The sequence below is a fragment of the Cervus canadensis genome, chromosome 30, assembly GCF_019320065.1.
Source record: "Cervus canadensis isolate Bull #8, Minnesota chromosome 30, ASM1932006v1, whole genome shotgun sequence".
In the NCBI taxonomy this organism is placed as follows: domain Eukaryota; kingdom Metazoa; phylum Chordata; class Mammalia; order Artiodactyla; family Cervidae; genus Cervus; species Cervus canadensis.
Window position 1 is genome coordinate 34,712,569 of NC_057415.1, and position 22,501 is coordinate 34,735,069.

The window sequence follows — 22,501 nt, forward strand, 5'->3', positions numbered from 1 at the left end:
ACACTGCTGGGTGGCATGAGCTCTTTTTAGGACACAGTCTTGCTGAACCCTGCATCCAGCAGTGGTCTGCAACCTCCATCTTCTTGCTTCCTTTTCTGGGTAAGTCTCTTCCTGATGGGGTCCTGAGAGTCAGAGCTCATCTTCCCATAGCCCTCTATTTAGTAAGATCTGCTGGATGGAATTTCTTCAGCTGGCTTTCATAGCTTTATCCCCACGGTGTCCAATGAGCCTGAAACCCTCAGGTCCTGTGCCCAGCAGAATTTGGGTTTGTTGCCATCCCTGCCTGCACTTTTGGAAGCTCACTCTCATCTAGTATTTTTCCTGCTGTACGGGGCCCGTCTGGTCTCCACTTAACTCTTGACTCCCGCGCCCTGGTGCGCCCCTGCAGGCTCTCTGGGTACCCGGCGCCGCCACCCTTTGTAGACAGAGTTGGTGCCCACCTGTAGCCCCATGGGAACTGGGGCCGGGCCTTTTCCAGTGCTCCTGAACACCCGATGAGGATGACCTCAGGTCCTCCAGCCTGAACTTCCTGCACACTCACAGTCCATACCCTGAGCCAGGGGAGAAATTGGGGATATTGATAAGACCAGAGATGTGGGGGCTTGTGAGGGGCTTGATGAGCTGGTAGCTAAACCTGCTGAAGGCCCCAGGGATTCAGCCTGACTTCCTCTCCTCTTGGTGGTTCATTTCTCTAGACTTGGACACATTCTTGGAGCCTGCCCTCTTTGGGGCTTCCTCTTGGCTTCTAAGCAAAGGAAGAGCCTTGTCGTGTGTCTGACGGCTCTCTCTGCTCCTGGACCCCAGGGTTTCATTGGCAGAGGCAGTGGTGCACAGAATAGTGTTTTGGAAAGCCAGTTCTGTGCCTAGGAAAGGTGCTGGAGTTTGGGCATAGTTCTGGGTTCTGGGCTCTAGCTCTGGCTTGACCAACCTTGGTCCCCTTGGGCCCAGGGCAAGTCACCTTCCATTTCTGGGCAAGACTGTTCTGGCTACCTAATGAGAAGGTTGGACAAGGTGATCTCAGGAGCCTCAGATGTTCAAGTTGGACCATAAAGAAGTCTGAGCACTGAAGACTTGATGTTTTCAAACTGTGGTGCTGTAGAAGACTCTTGGGTGTCCCTTGGACAGCAAGGAGATCAAACCAGTTAATGCTAAAGGAAATCAACCCTGAATATTCATTGGAAGGACTGATGCTGAAGCTGAAGCTCCGATACTTTGGCCATCTGATGCGAAGAGCCTACTCAATGGAAAAGACCCTGATGTTGGGAAAGATTGAGGGCAGGAGGAGAAGGGGGCAACGGAGGATGAGATGGTTGGATGGCATCACCGACTCAGTGGGCATGAGTTTGAGCAAACTCTGGGAAGTAGTAAAGGACAGGGGAGCCTGGCGTGCTGCAGTTCCTAGTGTCTCAAAGAGTTGGATACAACTTAGCAACTGAACCACAGCGACAGACATTGGATGGATTGGGCTAAGGGGGAGGAGAGAAAGGACAGGCATGGCCGAGGGAAGGGTCCCACACTTCATCTTACCCTCCCTCATCTGTGAGCCTGAGGATGGGCTGGAGTAGGTTGTACTGCCCTTGGGGGCCTGGAGCCTGGGCAGCTGGGTTTGGTTTCTCTGCTGTAACAGGCTGTAGGCAACCTGGCCTTCCCTGAGGAGCCCTGCTTGCAGGGCCTGGAAGGGGAGCTGTGTGGAGCTGTGCAGACTCGTCTGGGTTCCGAGTCAGTCCACACCCCAGACCTGTCCTCTGCTCTGGCTCCGCCCTTGAGCTTGCTCAGGCCCCTGTCCTTAGCCCCCCGGGCTCTGAGTTCCCTGAGGGCAGGCACTGTTCAGATCTGCCCTTCCTCCCTCAGGCCTTTGTGCAGAGGCCCAGCAGAAGTTTATCAAACGGAAATTAGTGGCCCCTTGTGTTGGGAGATTTCTCAGTTCCGATTGCCAGGAAAGGGCTGTTGGAAGGTGATAGTTGTTGGGCAGCACAGTGGTTCCAGTGGCCATAGGAAGCCTGATGTGTTTGGGCTCACTTTGGCTTTGCACTAGTTCAGTTCAGTCCAGTTCAGTCACTCAGTTGTGTCCAATTCTTTGCCACCCCATGGACCGTAGCACGCCAGGCTTCCCTGTCCATCACCAACTCCTGGAGCTTACTCAAACTCATGTCCATTGAGTCAGTGATGCCATCCAACCATCTCATCCTCTGTCATCCCCTTCTCCTCCCACCTTCAATATTTCCCAGCATCAGGGTCTTTTCAAATGAGCCAGTTCTTCGCATCATGTGACCAAAGGATTGGAGTTTCAGCTTCAGCATCAGTCCTTCCAATGAATATTCAGGACTGATTTCCTTTACGATGGACTAGTTGGATCTCCTTGCAGTCCAAGGGACTCTCAAGAGTCTTCTCCAAAACCACAGTTCAAAAGAATCAATTCTTTGGAGCTCAGCTTTCTTTATAGTCCAACTCTTACATCTGTACATGACTACTGGAAAAACCATAGCTTTGACTAGACGGACCTTTGTTGGCAAAGTAATGACTCTGCTTTTTAATATGCTGTCTAGTTTGGTCATAACTTTTCTCCCAAAGGAGCAAGTGTCTTTTAATTTCATGGCTGCAGTCACCGTCTGCAGTGATTTTGGAGTTCTAAAAAATAAAGTCTGTCACTGTTTCCATTGTTTCCCCATCTATTTGCCATGAAGTGATGGGACCAGTTACCATGATCTTAGTTTTCTGAATGTTGAGCTTTAAGCCAACTTTTCACTCTCCTCTTTCACTTTCATCAAGAGGCTTTTTAGTTCCTCTTCACTTTCTGCCATAAGGGTGGTGTCATCTACATATCTGAGGTTATTGACATTTCTCCTGGAAATCTTGATTCCAGCTTGTGCTTCACCCAGCCTGGCATTTCTCATGATGTACTCTGTGTATAAGTTAAATAAGCAGGGTGACAATATACAGCCTTGACATACTCCTTTTCCTATTTGGAACCAGTCTGTTGTTCCATGTTCAGTTCTAACTGTTGCTTCTTGACCTGCATACAGATTTCTCAGGAGGCAGGTCAGGTGGTCTCTTTAAGAATTTTCCACAGTTCGTTGTCATCCACACAGTCAAAGGCTGTGCAGAGTTTGCATTGGTAGAGTTTCAGGAAGAAACAAATGTGTTAAACACAGATGCCTTTGGGTTGATGAGGTCCCATCCATGGCTGCTGGCCCTATATGTCTGTTCTCCCACCCCACGCTGGATTGGGCAGTTTTTGTAGGAGGTTTCTCAGCTCTAGGGAGCCCCAAAGTGGTAATTGCTCAGACCTTGAGCTAATAATACTGTGGATTCTCCTGGCGCCTTTCATCCAAGGACCTCCTCACCCTCCAGCATTATCTGATTCCCACACAGCTCAGAGAGTGTGATAACCCCTGTTATTACTCCACCCCACAGCCGAGGACATTGTGGCTCTGAGAGACAAGCGTCATTGGGGCTGGAACTGGAACAGGCCTCCTGGGCTTCTGAGATCAGTGTCCTGGGCAGGAAAGCAGCAGAGATTTCTGATGGGTGAAGAGCTGGATCAGGGTTGGCTGGAGTCTGAATTGCTTGGGACTGTAGCTTAATCAGTGCAGAGTGTGAGAGGCAAGATCATAGTGGTTGGTGGACTGCTGCAGAGCTATAGATGCAGAGCTTCCCTCCTTTCTGTGCTCTGCCTGCCCTTCCTGCAACCAGCAACAAAGCATGAACCCCAGCCACCAGCCCAGTTTCATGGGCATGTCCAGAGATGAAGAGTTGGGATGATGAGGGATGTCTCACTGTGCCCTGAGGAATGGTGGAGAGACTTTGGACTTTGATCTAAAGAAGAGAGCCTAGAGACTGTAGAGTGAGGTCCAGTCAATGAAAGGTACCAAGAGACCACATTTAACTCTATAGAGATGGGGCATTGAACAGCCAGGATCATCTCAAAAGGGAAAGAGCTCTCATTTCAGGAAGTGAGCTCCCCATCCCTGGAGGTGATCAAGCAGAAGGAGATAACTGCTAAACAAGGTTGTCACGGATGGAGCAGATACAGGCTTTCTGGTTTATGTGCTGGTTCTCTGCAGGCCCTGTGTCCACTGGGTAGATGGAGTTCACTGGCTTCTTGAGGCTCTAGGAGGAGTCTACTTGACTTGAGAGACGATTTTTCCACATGTCATTGAGGACGAAGAGCGTGGTCCTCTCTCTCTCTCTCTGGAGAGCTGCTGGATGCCTATGAGGATGACCTGATATTCTATTTTGTTTTTATATTGTGCTTTTAAAAATAAAAATGGCGAAAACCACAGGAGAACCCTCATGCAGCCCCTCAATTCTGCATCTGTATTCCAGTCCTTGTCCTTCGATCGTCTTCACGTTTCCCCTCTCCCTGCCTTTCTTGCTTCCCCCTTTCCTCTCTTTCTCTTCTTTCCTGCTTATTTTTCTCTTTGGTTTTTAAAAAATTTTATTGAAGTATAGTTGATTTACAATGTTGTGTTGATTTCTCCTATATAGCAGGGTGACTCAGCTTTGTATATATATATGTTCCTTTTCACTAAGGTTTGTTACAGGATGTTGAATATAGTTCCCCATGCGATACAATACGACCTTGTTGTTTATCCATTCTATGTGTGATAGTTTGCCTCTGCTAACCCTAGACTTCCATTCCTTCCCTCCCCTACCCCCTCTCCTCCTTGGCAACCATAGGTCTGTTCTCCGTGTGTTTCCTCTTTAATTTATTTTTAATTATACAAGTGCTATAGGTCATGGATATATTTGTATTGTTACAACAACTCCAGTAATGGGAGATTGAAATTCCTCTTGACTTCCCTCCCTCCAATTCCCAATCTGTTCCCTAGAGGTGATCACTGTTTTTAATTTGACATCCTTTCAGAACACACACACACACACACATATACACAGACACCACACCAAACACAGAGAGATATATATCATGCGTATTGTTCCACTTAAAAACTTGTCTCAGGACTTCCTGGCAGTCAAGTGGTTAAGACTCCATGCTTCCAATGCAGAAGGCATGGGTTCGACCCCTGGTTGGAGAATAAAAATCCCATATGCCTCTTGGCATGGCCAAAAAAAAAAAAAAAAGTAATCTTGTCTCAATAATGTTCCTATCCCAGGATGCATAGAACTCTCCCATTCTTTATATCAGCCCATACTATCCCACAGCACAACTATAATTGGTTCATTTAATGATTTTCATTGATGGGTTTTTTTAGTATTTTCAATTTTTTACGATGTTATAGAGCCACTGGAGTTTTTGTCTATGATAGTTACCTGGAAGTATAATTGCTAGGTTGAAATATAAGGACATTTATATTTAATAGATATTGTCAGAAATTACTCTCCATTTATACTTCCTCCAAGAGGGCATGAGGGTATCTGTTTTCCTTTGTCTTTACCTACATTTGACATTATCATCTCTTAGATTTCTTGCCAGTCGGATTGAGGGAAGATGATATTTTATTGTGAATTTGCATGTCTCAGATCTCCATGAGCTTGAGCTTCTTTTTGTATGTTTATTGGCCATTTTGTCATCTCTGAATTTCCAATTTGCTGTCCTTTGCTTGTTTTTCGATTGCCTTGTCTCATAAATCTGTTTATGGTACGTTTAATTGTAACAGACATTTAAAAAGTGTGATGGAGTCAAATGTATCTCTTTCCCCTGTGATCTCTGCATTTTTGTGTCTTGCTTAAGAAGGCTTTCTCCTAACTAAGAAACAGGTTAAGAGACTTTTCATTGAGCTCTGGTCCAGGGCTCCTCAACCTTTAATGTGCCTGCAACTCCCTGGGGATCTTGTTAAACTGTAGACTTGAATTCAGTAGGCCTGGGCCAGGGCTTGAGATGCAGAATTTTTTAAAATTTGGTTTTGCTGGGTCTTAGTTGCAGCACACAGGATCCCACTTGTGGCATGCAGAATCTTTAGTTGATTTGTCACATGTGGGCTCTACTTCCCCAACCAAGCATTGAACCCGGGTACACTGTACTGGGAGCACAGTCCTAACCACTGGACCACCAGGGAAGTCCTGAGATGTTGAATTTTTAACTCCCATGCTTCATGAGATACTTCTCGTGCTTCCATGCTTCTCATGCTGCTGGTTCTTGGACCTCATGTTGAGTAGCAAATCTCTATGCCAAGGTCAGAGAAAGTCTCCTCAACTTTTCTTTAAGGAGGTCAGGATTCTGTGGAAGGATGGGGGCAGTAGCATTGACTTTGAAAGATCTCTCTGCCCACAGCTGATCTCTTTCCTTTTGCTTTCCCCCCAACTCATTCATCCCATGTCCTTGTATAGTTACTGCCTTCCCAGAACATAGCCTAGCTGTCTGCACAGCTGGAGAGCTTTGGCCAGTCCCTTAGTGTGGATTCCCGACTGAGGCCCACCCAGGGTCCTTAACTCTCAAATCTAGCCTTACTGTCACGTGGATGCAAAATCTTTTCTGATTCTAACAGTGAGAGCTTGGCTACCTGGTAAGGTAGTGAGCTCCCCATCACCAGGGGAGTGTAAGATCAGGATGGAAAACCACCACTGGAGATACTGATGCCATGAGGAGGCTTAACTAGGTGGTTTCTGAGCTCCCTTTCAACCCCAAGACTATATGAAACTTTGAATCACTTCACATGAACAAAAGCGCATACCTGTCAATGTCATTCCATGTTTCACTTGGCAAGGAAATGAGATGAAGCTGTCTCTCTTGCTGTTTCCTCAGGTCAGTTGAAGCTGTCCGTTGATGCCCAGGACCGGGTTCTGCTTCTCCACAGTGAGTATGGCTGTGTTCATCGGGGCTCGTTGGGGAAGGGGTGGGCCACTTGACCTTCTGCATGGAGCCAGGGATGAGTGGAAGTGTTGTGGTGGCTAAGGCTTCTTTCCCCTCTTTGTATAGTGTCCTGCCAGATGTCCATTGAAAAAAAAAAAAAGGATATTTACTTGGGACTCCTAGAGATCATCCCCCCCTGGTCCCGCCCCAACATGGAGTCCATGGCAGGCTGGAGCAGTCTTTGGCAACTCAACATCCTCCTTGGCTCCATTGGAGTGGGGCCACAGAAGAGCTTCCCTCGCCTCCCCTTCTTCTTGCTTCCTTCCTTTCCTCTCTCTCTGTAGCTTTCTCTATTCATTCATTCCCTGATGGCAGTATAGTGTCACAGCTAGGGTAGTGTTCCGTCCTTGGAACTGGACTGTGTTTAGTTGTGTCCACCTCTTTGTGACCCTATGGACTAAAGCCTGCCAGGTTCCTCCGTCCATGGGGATTCTCCAGGCAAGAATACTGGGGTGGATTGCCATGCCCTGCTCCAGGGGATCTTCCCAACCTGGGGATCAAACCCAGGTCTCTCGTGTTATGGGTGGATTCTTTACCATCTGAGCCACCAGGGAAGCCCAAGCATACTGGAGTGGGTAGCCCATCCCTTCTCCAGGGGATCTTCACGACCGAAGAATTGAACAGGGTGTCTCCTGCATTGCAGGCAGATTCTTTATACCAGCTGAGCCACCAGGGAAGCTTTTGGAACCAGACTGTGCTTAATTGCTCAGTCGAGTCTGACGCTTTGCGACCCCACGGACTGTAGTCTGCCAGGCTCCTCTGTCCCTGGGGATTCTCCAGGCAAGAATACTGGAGTGGGTTGCCATGCCCTGCTCCAGGCGATCTTCCCAACCTGGGGATCAAACGGCTTTTGGAACCAGACTGCTTGTGTCCGAATCTTGGCTGTGATTCTTTTCTTGCTGAGTGACCTTAAGCAAGCTCAGCTTCTCATCTGCTGGATGGTGATATCAGTACCTATCTTATGATAATAGTACCTATCTTATGGGTTGTGACAAGGATTAAAGGAGTCAATTTTAGTAAAGCACTTAGGACAGTACCCAGCATGTGGTTAACCCTATATGAGTGTTTGTTAAGTGATACAGAAAACCATAAATTCCCCAAATAGTGATTGAACACGTCCCTGTGCTAGGGGCTGGGGATGCCAAGGAGAAGTGCCCACCTCTGGGTGGTGCTGATAGGGTGGCCGGGAGAACTTGGCAGAGGGAGTGATGTCCACACTCCATCCTGAAGGAGGAAGGGGCCTGAGCCAGGCAGAGGGGAGCAGGCGGGCCAGGCACTCCCCAAAGGGGGAGCCACAGGGGCCCAGGCCGGGGGTCAGAGAGGGCACGATGCACTTGAAGACTGTCTAACATGCCTGTGGCACAGAGGAGTGCGGGGGTGAGCTGGGACCAGGTTGTGACAGTCTGATGGGCCGCCTAGAGGATTCTGTACTTGACCCACCGTTTATCCATTTGTTCCTTCCATCCAGCATAGAAGTAGTTACTGAGCTCCTATCATGGCCCAGCAGATCCTGCCTGTTTCTCCCACCTTCCTGGCTCTTGCTGTCCCAGGCTCCCCTGCACCCCCGTTCCATCCAGTTTTGTGCCCCCCCACCCCCTGATTACATCGTGTTTGCTCATGCCTCTGCCTTCGCACCCGCGGTTCCTTGTTTCTGAGCCTGCCTTCTTTTTGAACGCCTTTTGAAAAGTAAGTCTCCCTTCCTCTGATTTTGTAGGAAATGTGCCTGTCTTCATCTCATTAAGACTCAGGGAGGAAGGCTCATTTTGCCTCATTTTTCCCTTCCAGGAATCACCCCCTGGCCCGCCTGCAGGGCTGTTGCTGCTGCTCTGGTCCTCCTCGCAGTCCCAGTTACACTGTATGCCCTGGTGTGTCCAGGGCACAGCAGGCTTCTACAGCAGATGGGAGTGCAGTGAGAGTGGGACCAGATCTGCCTCACCTCCACGGGGGGCCAGGGAGACCCAAGGGTTCAGCAGGCCTGGATACTGCCCTCAACCACACCCACAGGCAGGGTACACGCAGGAACAGACACTAGGATACCAGGCAGGATGGACCAGCAGGCGCTCCGGTCCTGGCCTTGGGTGGGGCCAAGGTGATGTTCCCAAGGACCAGCAGAGGGGGGTGTTTTGCCTGCCAGAGCCTGACTCCACCTGTGCAAACAGTTTCTGCCAAGCACATCTCGGCTTCCCCAGTCCATTCGTCCTGCAGAGTTTGCTTTGGCCTCACCCCAGTCTCAGGCCCTTCATCGCTTCCAGCCTGTCCCCCTCTCTCCTTTGGCTTCCCAGGCCTCACGCCTCAGACTACAGGGGCTGCGTCTGAGCCAAGGCCTAGGGCTCAATCAAAACCAAACAGAAAAGAGAAAAGAGGCTCAGCTTCTGTCAGGTCTACTGTCTGATTTCTACCGGCCTCAGACAAACGAGCCACACTCGCATTCATGGCCAGACATGAACCTTACCCCGCACCTGTCCCTTGCCTTTATCTCTCCTTGTTTTCTTTAGCAAATTGTTTTGAGCAGTTACTTTGCCAGGCACTCTGCTAAGCACCTAAGCAGATCATGAGCACATGATCTCATTTAATCTGGCCACTACCATGTGAGGAGAAGGGGGCGACAGAGAATGAGATGGTTGGATGGTATCACCGACTCAATGGACATGAGTTTGAGCAAACCCCAGGAGATAGTGAAGGACAGGGAAGCCTGGCCTGCTATACAGTCCATGGGGTCGCAAAGAGTTGGACACAACTTAGCGACTGAACAGCAACAACCATGTGAAGTGGATATTATTATCATTAGCCCATTATTATCACTGACCCATTAAAAAAAAGGCAAATTCAGTCTCCTGGGTGAAGCAGCGTTCTCACGTGGCTAGTAAGTGACAGGTTACGTTCTCCAGCTTGGCACCTCTGTCCCAAGAGGCAGTCTTGTGGGATAGCACTGAACTGGGAGTCTCGAGTTGGGGATCTAAACCCAGCTTTGTCGTTCCCATTGCTCTGTGACTGGGCAATTTTCTTGCCGCCTCATAGCCTCATGTTTGCCATTAAATGAGGGCTTAGACTCAATAAACTTTACATTCTCTTCTGGGAAGTCAGGGAATTGAACCCTATAATGTCTCAGTGAAGGTGCTGCCCAAGTGTTGGAGATGGTGGGAGTGGGCTGGACCAGAGAGGGGTTAATATCCAATGGTTGTTATGCAGAGTAAGAGCCTGGTAATGATTTTTCCCACCCAACCACCCCATTTTTATTCTCTGTTTAGTCATAGAAGGCAAAGGCCTGATGAGCAAGGAACCCGGCGTCTGTGATTCCTACGTGAAGGTATATGATGAGCAGGTTGTCAGGGTGGGTATGAGTGGGGTGGGGGTTGGTGAGGGACCACGTCACTGAGTTCCAAGGTCCCAGCATATCTGGGGGCCTGGGGCCATTCAGTGTGACAGCTACAGTTCCATCATTTGGTCAGTAGGCATTTATTAGGCCTAGCGAGGGGCTCTGAGCTAAGAGAGACCGGCTTCCTGCAAGGACTCATACCTTATGGGTGAGCCTGTGCTTCACCACATGGGTGAGCACCTTGAGCGCGTGGATAGCGGAAATCCAGAGGCGATCCCAAACCTTCTCGTGAAAAGCAACGTCTTCACCCTTCTCCTCCCTCAAACCAGAGGCAGGATGGCAGTTTGGGTGCTGGGGTGGAGAGAGGATCTCTGAGGGCTGGAGGGTCTTTCTGAGTGGAGACCTTACAGTGAAAACAGAGACCCCACAGGGGCTGGGGTGGGTGGAGGCTACTTCCAGCTGGAGCCAAAGGCCAGGCACCTCCTAAAGCATGGAGGTCAGGTGTCAGGTGCACCACTCTGCCTTCTTCCTGCAGCTCCCAGGCTGGTAAGAGGCCCCTACGGGCCAGGCCAAGGTCAGGAGCAGGGTGGGGACCTGAGGCAGGGGACGAATGATGTGAGGACCGGAGCGTGGATGGGGGTCTTGGCGGATGCTGACCTGGAGCTTCCTGGGAAGGGGACACTCGGCAGCTGCTGAGGACTTAGATGACAAGAAGCTATGTGCTTTGTGGGGAACCTCTCTGCTTGGAGGAAGAGCAGAGGTGGTCAGATTGTACCCCATCTCTGCCTGGGCCTGGGGCTGCCTCCTTGGTAACCACCCCTAAGAGGCCCTGTCCCAGCATCTGACTACAGTGCCTCCGGCCCAGGGCTCCTCTTTCTTTCCCGGCATCTGGAGGACTCCATACTGTCCTCTCTGAAGAGGCTGGTTTGAAGGGTGCTGGAGAAGACGTAACTTGGAGATACACAGAGTCAGCCATCGGGCTTAGGTGATCAGGTGGCTCTGACATCATCTAATCCTTACTTTTCTCCAATTCGAGATTTCTTTGATCCCTGAAGATAATCGACTGTGCCGCCAGAAGACACAGACCGTTCCGGACTGCAGAGATCCTGTCTTCCATGAGCACTTCTTCTTGTAAGAGTCTGGTGTGGCTGGGTCCTCGAGAGGAGAGGCAAGGAGTGTTTAGCTGAAACAACTCTGTCTGCCAACTCTAGAACCAGATCTAAGCAGAAAAACAGTGACTTCTAAAGGATGTCTTTGTTTTCTCATTCACTTGTGTCCTCGCATCCCTGGCACCCTGCCCAGCAGCGAGGTCCACGGTGATAAGGTATCACGTGACTGCTTCTCAGAACTAAAACGCCCAGCCCGAGGCTGGCAGCCCCTGAAAAAAGGAGGCAATTTCCCACTGTGCCTCGGGCCAAACTTTCTCCTTTAGCAGGAGGAATTTTCCAAGCTGAGGGCTGTTTTGCTTCCCCACCCGCCCCTCCCCAACTTGCTAACCTCTCTGAGCCTTGGCTTCCTTATTTGTAAAATGGGGCTAATAATAGTGCTGAGCTCAGAGAGAGCGGAGGTGTAAATGAGACAGTGTAACACAGAGTGTCGGGTGGTGTAATTATTATTATTTCTTTCCCTCCTGAACTCTGGGGCCAATGGGAAGGCAACGGACATTTTATATTTTCTTATTAGTGAAGATTAATCATGTTTTGTTATTTTCCTTACTACACCCGGTAATTTTGCTTATGGTAGAAAAATAGAAAAGATCGGTACACAGAAAGAAGAAAGTACTTCTAGTCCTGCTACTCACTGAGATGTTTTGTGGCATTTCTTTTCAGGTCTTTAAATTTGTGTGGGTGTGTGTTTACAAAGATGGAATTGTTCTATCATATCGTGTTGTAACCTCCTTTTCATCCTTAACAATGTAATGTAAACTCTTTCATGAATATAAATATTCACATCCCACTCTATTTGGGCTCTAGTTTGTTTAACCGGCTCCTTATGGTTGGGTGTTCAGGTTATTTCCAAGAGTCACTGTTAATGAGGGACTGTTTGGGTCTGGACCAGAGCTTGGCTCTGCTAACACTCTATGTGGTTTGCTTTGCAGTCCTGTCCAAGAGGAAGACGAACAGAAGCGCCTCCTGGTCGCTGTGTGGAACAGGGCAGGTGACTCCAGGTGAGGGGAACTGCTGAGCTGAGGAGAGACCTGCTCTGGGCTTGTGGGTGGCAGCCAGACAGCTAGCGTATAGTGGGGGCTCAAGTAATGCTTGGATGAATGAATGGTAGTGGTTACATCGGAGAGGCTGCCACCCCCATGAGTTCCTGTCACTCCAGATGATGCCACGGATCTTGTTAGCAAGGTGCATTTGCTGAGCCCTTGGTATCAACAGGACACTGTCTTGGCCACTGAAATGCCAACCAGCCTATGTGTGGCTTCTGCTCCAAAGCCACCCACTTTCAGGAGGGGATAACAGGCTCTGTGTGGAGGCAAATTATAGTCACAGCGCACACAGGCTCAGCCCCACGGGAGTAGAAGCTCCATGAAACATGGGCCCATTTCTCTCTTAGTCACCACTGCACCCAGTGCCTAGCATGTAGATATCTGGTGATTATTGGGTGAATGAATACAGGAATGCAATGAGTACTAGCATAGTAAGTCTGGGAAGAAGGAGAGTTCATTATGGGCTGAGGCGACCGAGGAAGGCTTCATGCAAAAAGTGGGATCTTCAACTTGGGGCAGAGCACAAGAATGAGACAAGGAGAATAGTAGGTTGGATAGGGCATGGCAGGCAGGGGCACAGCACGAGCTGAGGCAGGGAGGCAGGAGCAGGCGCGGTGGGCTCCCGCTGCCGTGAGGAGGCCAGGAGCTGCAGAGTCGTGTGCAGGAGAATCCTCACAGGTCGATCTTTCAGGCAGCCCAGGACACAGGAGGTGGATGTGGTCGTGAGTCATGGCGGCCAGTACAGAGCAGGGCAGCACTGCTGGGTGGTGAGGGTGAGAACTGGCTGCTGAGGGAAGGGAAGAGGGTGAGAGCACTTGACGGTGTGGCCCGCTGTGAGCAGCTGGGGCTCGTTCAGCTGTGCATTGCAGGAAACCTGGGAGACTCTGTGGCCAGTAACATCCATCCAATAGTCGTAGAACTGAAAATGGTGACTGAAAAGGGGCCCAGGTGAATGAAAATTGACTCAACTCACCAGGTTAGAGCCAGAGAATATTTGGGGGCTCAATGCTTTTTGGTACCCTAAACTTGATAGCCAGCATAACTTTTCAAGTTGAGCCTTCCTCAACCTGCATTGATGCTTTTGAACTGTGGTGCTGGAGAAGAAGATTCTTGAGAGTTCCTTGGGCAGCAAGATGAAACCAGTCAGTCCTAAAGGAAATCAACCCTGAGTATTCATTGGAAGGACTGATGCTAAAGCTGAAGCTTCAATAATTTGGCCACCTGATGAGAAGAGCCAACTCATCGGAAAAGACCCTGATGCTGGGCAAGATTGAGGGCAGGAGGAGAGGGGGATGACGGAGGATGAGATGGTTGGATGGTGTCACGAACTCAATGGACATGACTTTGAGAAAACTCTGGGAGATAGTGAAGGACAGGGAAGCCTGGTGTGCTGTGGTCCCTGGGATCACAAAGAGTTGGACCTGACTGAGCCCTGAACAACAACCTGCATAATGAAAGGTTTGTCTTTCAGTCGAGTATCTACTTGTTATCATGGCCTGGTGCTTATGGTACTGTAGATCTCATTCACTGAGCTGCCATTTCGTGGCCACCCATGTGGCAACTCTGTTGCAGGTGCTGGGGACACATGGGGTCAGTCAGAGACCATCCTGCTTGGGAGAGGACCTCTGACAGAGACTCGAGGGTGTGGGTGAGGAGGAGACGTGTTGATAACAAGAGCAACCATTTCCTGGGTGTTAACCACAAGTCAGGGGTTAACAGTGCCTTATCTCATTTAGCTCTTAAGACAACTCTGAAGGAAGGTACATGTTTGTCTTTAAGTTTTCAGAAAAGGAGACTGAAGCTAAGGTCACATGGCAGTGAACAGTAGAGGCAAGATGGAAACCCGGGTATTGAGACCCTGGAGTCTTCAGTCTCAGCGGGTAGAGTGCAGAGGGCAGGGCAGGCATGGGGCGGGATTTGCAAACTTGTTGATGGGCTTCCCTGGTGGCTCAGAGGTTAAAGCACCTGCCCGCAATGCGGGAGACCTGGGTTCGATCCCTGGGTCAGAAAGATTCCCTGGAGAAGGAAATGGCAACCCACTCCAGTGTTCTTGCCTGGAGAATCCCATGGACAGAGGATCCTGGTGGGCTACAGTCCATGGGGTCGCAAAAGAGTCGGACACGACTGAGAGACTTCACTTTCACTTTCACTTTGGTGTTGCTAGAGGGTTCATTACAAAGTAGGGATTGGCTGGAGATAAGATGAAGAGGCTGGCGTAAACTGAACGGACGAGTCTATAGGTTTTCTTTGGAGTGTGAGTTTCTCCGAAGGGTCAGTAGTTCTCAATCCTGGCAATGTATCAGAATCATCAGGGATGCTTGTGGGGAACCTCGGTTCCCAGGTAACATATCAGATTGATTAAATCCAGATTTTCAAGGGCAGGGCCTAGGGAATCTGCATTTACACAGGTTCTCAGGGTGAACCTCATGCAGCCAGTTTGGTGTTTGGGAATCTGGTGATGGGGCAATACTGAAGGGTGCTGAGCAGAGGAATTATAGGGGTGTATTTAGCTCTATCACTCTGATAAGTCTTCGGAAGGTTGGGGAGGAGCTGGGAGATTCTTGTGGTGATCTGTGAGAGAGATGATTTGGGATAGAGAGGCGGGAAACAGACTCATGTGCATTTAGGAGCCTAAACCAATCGTACTTACTGCTGATTTGGCTGTGAGCGCAGTGGGAGAAGCCAAGGATGACTCCTGGGTGGCCAGCGATGTCTCTAGCGGTCAAAGTGCACCGGAGGGGAAGGGAGAGCAGCTTTGGATAGGGCGGGATGGAGGTCCCTGGAGGGCAACCCGCTGAGAACTGTGTAGGAGAGATGCCTTTGCTGACCTGGAGCGCAGGGGAGAGAGAGGTCTGTGACCAAGGGTCAGAACCCTGTCTTGAAAGGACGGACACAGGAAGGGAAAGCCCTGAAGGAGACAGAGGCAGAGTGTGTCCCGAGTCGCTTCAGTCGTGACCGACTCTTTGTGACCCCATGGACCATAGCCCACCAGGCTCCTCTGTCCTTGGCATTCTCCAGGCAAGAGTACTGGAGTGGGTTGCCATGCCCTTCTCCAGGGGATCTTTCTGAGCCAGAGATGGAACTCGCATCTCTTATGTCTCTTGCATCGGCAGGGGAGCTCTTTACCACTAGAGCCTGGTGGGCTGCTGTCCATAGGGTCGCACAGAGTCGGACACGGCTGAAGTGACTGAGCATGCGTGCATGCATCGGAGAAGGAAATGGCAACCCGCTCCAGTGTTCTTGCCTGGAGAATCCCAGGGACGGGGGAGCCTGGTGGGCTGTCGTCTGTGGGGTCGCACAGAGTCGGACACGACTGAAGCGACTTAGCAGCAGCAGTGCCGTCTGGGAAGCAGACGGAGGAGGAGCGGCAGGCAGACAGAAGGATGCCTGGTGAGCCCCCTGGACAGAGGCGAGGAGTGGAGCGGGAGCCGGAGGCAGACACCACACTGGGGGAGTCGCCATGTCCTCTGCTACGGCTGCTGCCCTGCGAGAGCGGAGTGAGCCGGGCGGAGCCGGCTGGGGAAGCGGCAGCAGTGCACTTGTCGGTTTTTGGAAAAGAGAGTGAGGCCGGGGAAAGTGAGTCAGCACCCAGGGAGGCAGCGTGACAGAGGCAGTGTCTCCACTTGTTGCCTATTTTGGGAAAGTGAGATTCCTTATTCAACAAAACACAGTCAAGCTTGTGGTCACAGTCCCAACCCAAAGCTCACAGAGGGACAGAGCAGGCGCAGACAGGCCTGCTTTCCGAACAGATGGCCCTGCCCGAGGTGCCAGCACCACAGGGACCGGCTCGGGGCGGGAGGCATGGTTATCGACCCAGCTCTGAATGAGAAGGCCTCTGAGCTGCAGGAACCATTGCCAGAAACCCCTGCCCTGCTGAACACTCTGAAATCAAACTGTGAGTCTCTAAAGGACGGACATTCAACTTAACAACGTGAAGGACAATTACAGAAGGAAGGAAGCAAACATTTATGAGCCCTTCTCTGTGCCAAGCACTTTACATATATTATCTCATTTAATCCTCACAACGACCCTGAGAGGTAGGAATTACTGTTGTCTGTCTCTTCAGGGATGAGGAAACCGAGATTTACTAAGGCCAAGGAACTTGTCCAAGGTGATATCATTGCTCATGTTTATCAAGCACTTCATGTCCACCAAATGTGTGGACCTTAAGCATATTTAATCATTATCTATTGTGTGGACACAGGATCCTCACAATACCATATAAGGTAGGCATTACTAATGTTTCTCTTTTACAGGCACAGAGAGGTTAAGTAACTTGCCCAAGGTAACACAGCCAGCAAGTGGTGAAAACAAGACACAAATCCAGGTAGCCTGGCATCAACCACATGATATAAGTACCCTTGACTGGCTCACACAGGTGGGAAAAAGCTCCAAAGCCAAACTTTTTCTGTATCAGTGAGCTTATGCCTCAGGCCACCTCTCACAGCATTTTTAATACAGTTTTATGTAAGTCATCCAACTGACTATGTGGAGGTTACATTTTGAGACTGATAAGAGATGAAAGGGGGAGCATCTGTTTCATGAATTCTCGCGGTCCTTCCAGGGACTGCTGTGAACTCGTAGTAGAGACACAAGACGGTTCAGTGCTGGGAGGGGCAGGCTGATTTCAGCTCCTGTGGTGAGCACGGTGGGAGCTGAGGAGAGCCAGGCCTCAGGGCAGTAGATTCGGGCACAACTGCTCCTCGCTGTGAGACGGTGGACAGGTCACTTCCCAGCTCTGGGCCCCAGTTTCCTCACCTGTAAAATGCAGCGATCTCAAAGGTTTCTTTCGACTTGGGTTTCTGTGAGTTTTTAAGACGTTATAGACATTTTCAAACATAGGCAAAATTAGAAAATATTATATAATAAGCCCTCATATACTTGTAGCCCAGCTTCATCAATGATCAATACGTGGCCAATTTTACTTCATTTACGCCCTCACCACTTTCCCTTCCTCTAGTGGATTACTTTAAAGCAAATAATCTCATCTGAGCTATAGATCTCTCTAAAAGATGACTTAAAAAACAACCACAATGCCATTATCATATTTAAAAATTAATAGTAACTCCTTAATATCACTGACTATGGAACTGAACTACTTAAAAGTTTTGTTCGAGGATGTGGAAAAAGCCAAACTGAAGCTTCTAGTGTTAATCACGATGTTTTCAGAACTTGTAGTAAGAGAACAGTCTTAGAATTGTACTGTTATGCACCAAGTTAAAAAAAAAAAACAACCTAAAACACACACAACATATGTTTGAAGAACATAATCTTTTATGCTAATAGTAATTACATATATGGAGAAGCTGTTAGCTGTGTGTTGCACACTATCTTTGTACCCTCTGCTCTTTCAACTACTTTATAAACCACCCCAGTGCCAAGTACAGCACTGTAAAGTTAGAAAGCTTGTGACCAGAGATGGGGACTGAGACCAAGGATAGAGAAGATGAATGGAAAAATGTGTGTGCAATTTAAGTCATCAAATTAAAAATAAATTGAGATTAAATGGAATAAGTCTGTAACAGAAATAGTTTAAGGCCCCTGAGAGAGAAAAGTAAAGTGCATCCCCTTAAAATAATGCATTTTCTTTTTGTAGCGGGTTTCCTACCGTGTGCTCAAAAATAAACTGAGCTGAGTATAGCCATCTCTCTGTATCCACTGGGTATTAGTTCCAGGACCCCCGTGGATACCAAAATCCATGGATGCTCAAGTCCCTTCTATAAAGTGGGGTAGTACGGTTGGTCCTCCATATCCATGGGTTCCTCATCCTTGCACATGGAGGCCTGGCTGTACTATTGCCCATGAATGCTCCATGAAGCCTTACCTCTGAGCCTTTGTACCAGCTGTTCCCTTTGCCTGAAATGCTCTTCCTTTCATTCTCTCTGGCTGAACTCCTTAGACCTTCTTTGAATATCTCAATTCTAAACCACTTCTTGCCTCTCTGAGCATTCAGCATTTATTGCCGGCACTGCTCATCTGTCAATCTCACCCCGTCTAGTGACATCCCTTGTATTGCTGCCTTGAACTGCTGTTTAAATTCCTGAGTGTTTGTCTTGTTTCCTTAATGCTGGGGCTCCTTGCCCAGTGCCTGCCAACATAGGAATGATGGATTCATCCATTTGTCAAACCTTCACCAAGTTCAGGGTTCAGCCTTCAGAAGTGCCCAAGTCTTGGCCCCTGAGACTCTGCGCCTAGCGAAATTTCAGGCGATCACCAGTTCCCAAGTTTATTACTTGACCAGTAGATTGCCATGTGTTCAGGTTGTGCATAAAAGAAGTCTTTCTTCTTCTAAAGGTTTTTAAAAACAGGTTTCAGGAGTAGCTAATCGAAGAACACTTAGAGGTTCCTGTTATGGACATTGATTGTGACAATTTGCTGGGCCTGAATTATCATGAAATCATTGGAGGCCCCTTCACAGGAAACAAAGCTCATGGGAGGCTATCAACCATTTAGCATTCTCTGAGCACCAGGGGATGAAAACTCCACTTATTGAAGAGCAGGAAGAGGCAGCCTTTATTACAGCTAAAGCATTGTGCCTGGGAGATTTAGGCAGTTACAGCCGTACCCAGGGTGAAAGGAAAATGTACAGCAAGGCAGTGTGGGCACCTGGATACCAGCTGGGTTGCTCTTGAATGTGTTGACAAACAAAATGAAATCCGTGATGAGGACTTTGGCAAAGTCTTGACAAGGCTTTTCTGGAGCGGCAGCTCAGGTCAGTGGCCGCCACTTGTGTTGGTCACTGCGGCTGCCCCTCCATTAGTGCCGTCTTGGCCACGCGCCAGGAGGGAGGAGGGTTTGTTTTTGGTGGTGGGGGGGTGGGGGGTGGATGGGGACGGGTGGCTTTAATGGAGTGACTGCACTGTCCTCCAGGGGGAGATGATTAATCCGGCCTGGTGAGATGGGAGGGGGCTGGCAAGGGGGAGGGAGCACGCGTGCAGCCCAGGCTGCAGGAAAGGGGGGCAGGAAGAGAGCGTGGAGGGTGAGGAGTAGCAGAATGAGAGCAGCTGGTGAGACAGGGCCCGGTGCAGAGTGAGCCTCTGCAGGGAGGGGCGCCAGGCCTGAGGATCAGCCCCTCGCTCGGCTTGGCTATCTGCGAGAACCCGTTTTGTTTTGCTTAAGACTTTCGGGTGGTAGGCCACTGCCACCCTTTCTGGAGAATCCAAACAAAATGTGTTTGTAAAGACAGTGTAGACCTCTGGTGCTCACCGGGGCAGGCCTGGTGCGTGCCCCATAGGCTCCCTTGGACGGCTTTCTCCAGACGTCCATGTCTAGACCCCACCTTGGACCTACTGGGCCTGGAGCCCGGGAGCAGGCTCTGGGGCACAAGACTCAGACAGGCTCTTCAGGGGGTTCAGTGGACCGGCTCAGGCCCCCCCATTGCCCAGTCTCCGGGGAGGCTCATCTCCAGGGAGTTAGTTTGGTCCAGGCAGTTTGTTCTATCCTCGGCTTGGAAATTGCACCTTCCCCAGAACATGCTGACTCCTTCGTCCATGTGGGTCCCTCAGATATTGAAGTCAACCGTCAAGGTTCCGCTCCAGTCTTTTTATTTTTTAATATTTATCTATTTATTTGGCTGTGTCGAGTTGTAATGGCAGCCTGTGGGATCTTCATTGCATCATGTGGGATCTTTTGTTGCAAAGCACAGATTCTCTAGTCTATACCGCATGCCCTCCAGAGTGTGCAGGCTTTAGTAGTTGCAGCAGGTGGGCTCTCTAGTTGCAACACACTGGCTTAGTTGCTCTGTGGTAGTGGGATTTTAGTTCCCTGACCAGGGATCGAATCCGCCTCTCTTGCACTGCAAGGCAGATCCCTAACCACTGGACCATCAGAGAAGTCCCTTCTGCTCCAGAGTTAATACCTGTGTTGTTTCTCGATTAATAGCTGTTAATATTAAACCAGTCTCTGAAGGGGACTGACTTGGGGATGTGCTAAGAGAGAAGAAAAGAGAGGTGGGGGAAAAAGCAACTCTAGTGTTAGGCTAGAGAAAGATGTGGTAGAATAGAATACTTTCAAATACATTTATACTGTTTGTTTTTTTTTTTTTGTGATTCTGAAAGAAGCTGTTGTTCCCTGTGAAAATTTAAAAATGCTAAAAAACTCAAAGGAGAAAACAAAACCCTTTCTTATCCCACCTACCAGATACAACTATTGTTAATATTTTGGTGGGCATCTTTCTCATTAATCTATAGATTTGTAAACTTGCTTTTTGCTCATAATAGCAGGATTATTTTTTGCATTCTTCAGTAATGTTCATCTATACTGTCATTCTTGGGCTTCCTTGGTGGTTCAGTCAGTAATGAATCTGCCCGCAATGCGGGACACCTGGGTTTCGATCCCTGGGTTGGGAAGATCCCCTGGAGGAGGGCAGGGCAGCCCATTCGAGTATTTTTGCCTGGAGAATCCCTAAGGACAGAGGAGCCTGGCATGCTTCAGTCCACGGGGTCAGAAAGAGCTGGACATGACTGAGCGACTAAGCACACAGCACATACTATCGTTATTGAAAGCTGCCAAGTATCAATCAGTCCCTGATTTGTTGGACATTGGAACTCAGCGATGAACATTTTTCAGGAACTTTGAATCACTCTTCGTCAAGTAGGATCCAACCGTAACTCAAGCCTGTTGACGCAGCATGGCATTCCCACGAGTCCTGACCCTGGCTCACGTCTGCTTGCCCAGCTGGCAGTCAAGCCGGATTGGTATTGGGAACTTTGGTGTGTCAGATCCGTTTGAACCTTGATTTGAAACCGTCCAAGCACTAACCAGCTCCTGCCTGGACCCAAGACAAAGCTTCTTGAGCTTTAGGTCCCATCACTTTTCTCCTGAATTCAGCATCACCAGCTGATGTGGGAGCTGAAATTCCCTGTGGGGACCAGCTCTTCAGACCTACAGCACCAGAACAGCTCAGACCTCCAAAGTAGCTCCGAGCTTCTCTGATGGGTTTCCCACGGGGCTCAACTACTGTAAGTCCTGTGATGTTAGGAAGGGGATCAACTCAGCCTCAGCTTTTTTCCTTTGTGAAATGGAGAGAATAGCTCCACTCCAGCCTAACTCACAGAGTTGGAAAGATCAAATGAGATGATGCAGGTAAAAGTGCTTTGTAAACTGCAGTGCACCAGGCAAACCTCTGTTACACTCTACAGTCGACCTCCTCATATAGCGCAATAAGGTGCTGAAATGAGCATACCTTGTTCTCCCAGACAGAGTGGACTTATCGGCTGCATGAGCTTCGGGGTGAAGTCCCTCCTGACTCCGGACAAGGTGGGTGCAAGGGAAGCTTCTGGCAGAATCAGGCCATCTAGGCTGGGGCTGGTACAGGCAGGAGCCTTTGTCTGGAAGCCCTGGGGCAGGGCTTCTGTCTGTGAGATGGTGCCCCACTGAGACCACACTGTTTGTCACCTGCGTGACCATGGCTCCCCCGTCTTAGCTCTTTCATATCAGAGACCAGTTGTCAGGTGGCTCCAAGTCTTCCCAGGAGACTCTGGGTCTGGTGTCTTCTCTAAGGACACTGGCAGGTCCTTCGGAGCTCAGAGTACTCCCTACCCTGGAGGATGAAGACTGGGTGCTTCTCGTGGTCTGTTCCGGAGTCCTCTTGATGTTGTGGGCCAGGTCTTGTGTTTCTGGGCCTAGCAGGTGCTCGGGGATGGAGTGAGTGTCCTGGTGGAGCTTTCCTTCAGGCAGCTGAGGACTCTGGGGTCTGGAGGCCCCTGTCTCTGGGTGGCCAGACCCTTACCCATCTCTACTTGGCCTGCACTCCCCACACTGGAGGCTTTTGAGCAGGGAAGGGAGTACTCCTCTCACACATCCCTGGAGATGTCCTGGTGGCCTGCTCCATCCTGCCACCCAGCTCTGTGTCTTGGAAGTGGAGTCTGGGGTAGGTGGCTGAGGACTCTATTCTGCATGTGGGTCCCAAATATCTTAACTGCAGCCTTGGCTTTCCTTCTGGGGTGGAGATGTCCCTCCACCCCCACCTGGAGCCTGCTCAGGAGCCTCAGGTTGCCTGTTCTCCTCCCTTCTGTTTTGTCAGCCTTTATTTTGCTCCTTCTGTGTACCAGGCTTTTCTGGTGGCTCAGACGGTAAAGAATTTGCATGCAACGTGGGAGGCCTGGGTTTGATCCCTGGATTGAGAAGATCCCCTGGAGAAGGAAATGACAACCTACTCCAG

At 49.7% G+C, this 22,501-nt stretch overlaps 1 protein-coding gene across 2 annotated transcripts in view; it reads left to right on the forward strand.

The window, feature by feature from the left end:
• Positions 1–22,501, forward strand: part of RGS3 (regulator of G protein signaling 3) — a 134,859-nt gene that overhangs the window by 11,286 nt on the left and 101,072 nt on the right. For both annotated transcript variants that reach the window (XM_043453513.1, XM_043453510.1), the window contains exons 2-6: positions 6,704–6,754; positions 10,060–10,118; positions 11,164–11,258; positions 12,226–12,294; positions 21,537–21,597. In XM_043453513.1, the coding sequence (XP_043309448.1) occupies positions 6,704–6,754; positions 10,060–10,118; positions 11,164–11,258; positions 12,226–12,294; positions 21,537–21,597 (335 nt within the window). The remainder of the gene's footprint in view (positions 1–6,703; positions 6,755–10,059; positions 10,119–11,163; positions 11,259–12,225; positions 12,295–21,536; positions 21,598–22,501) is intronic.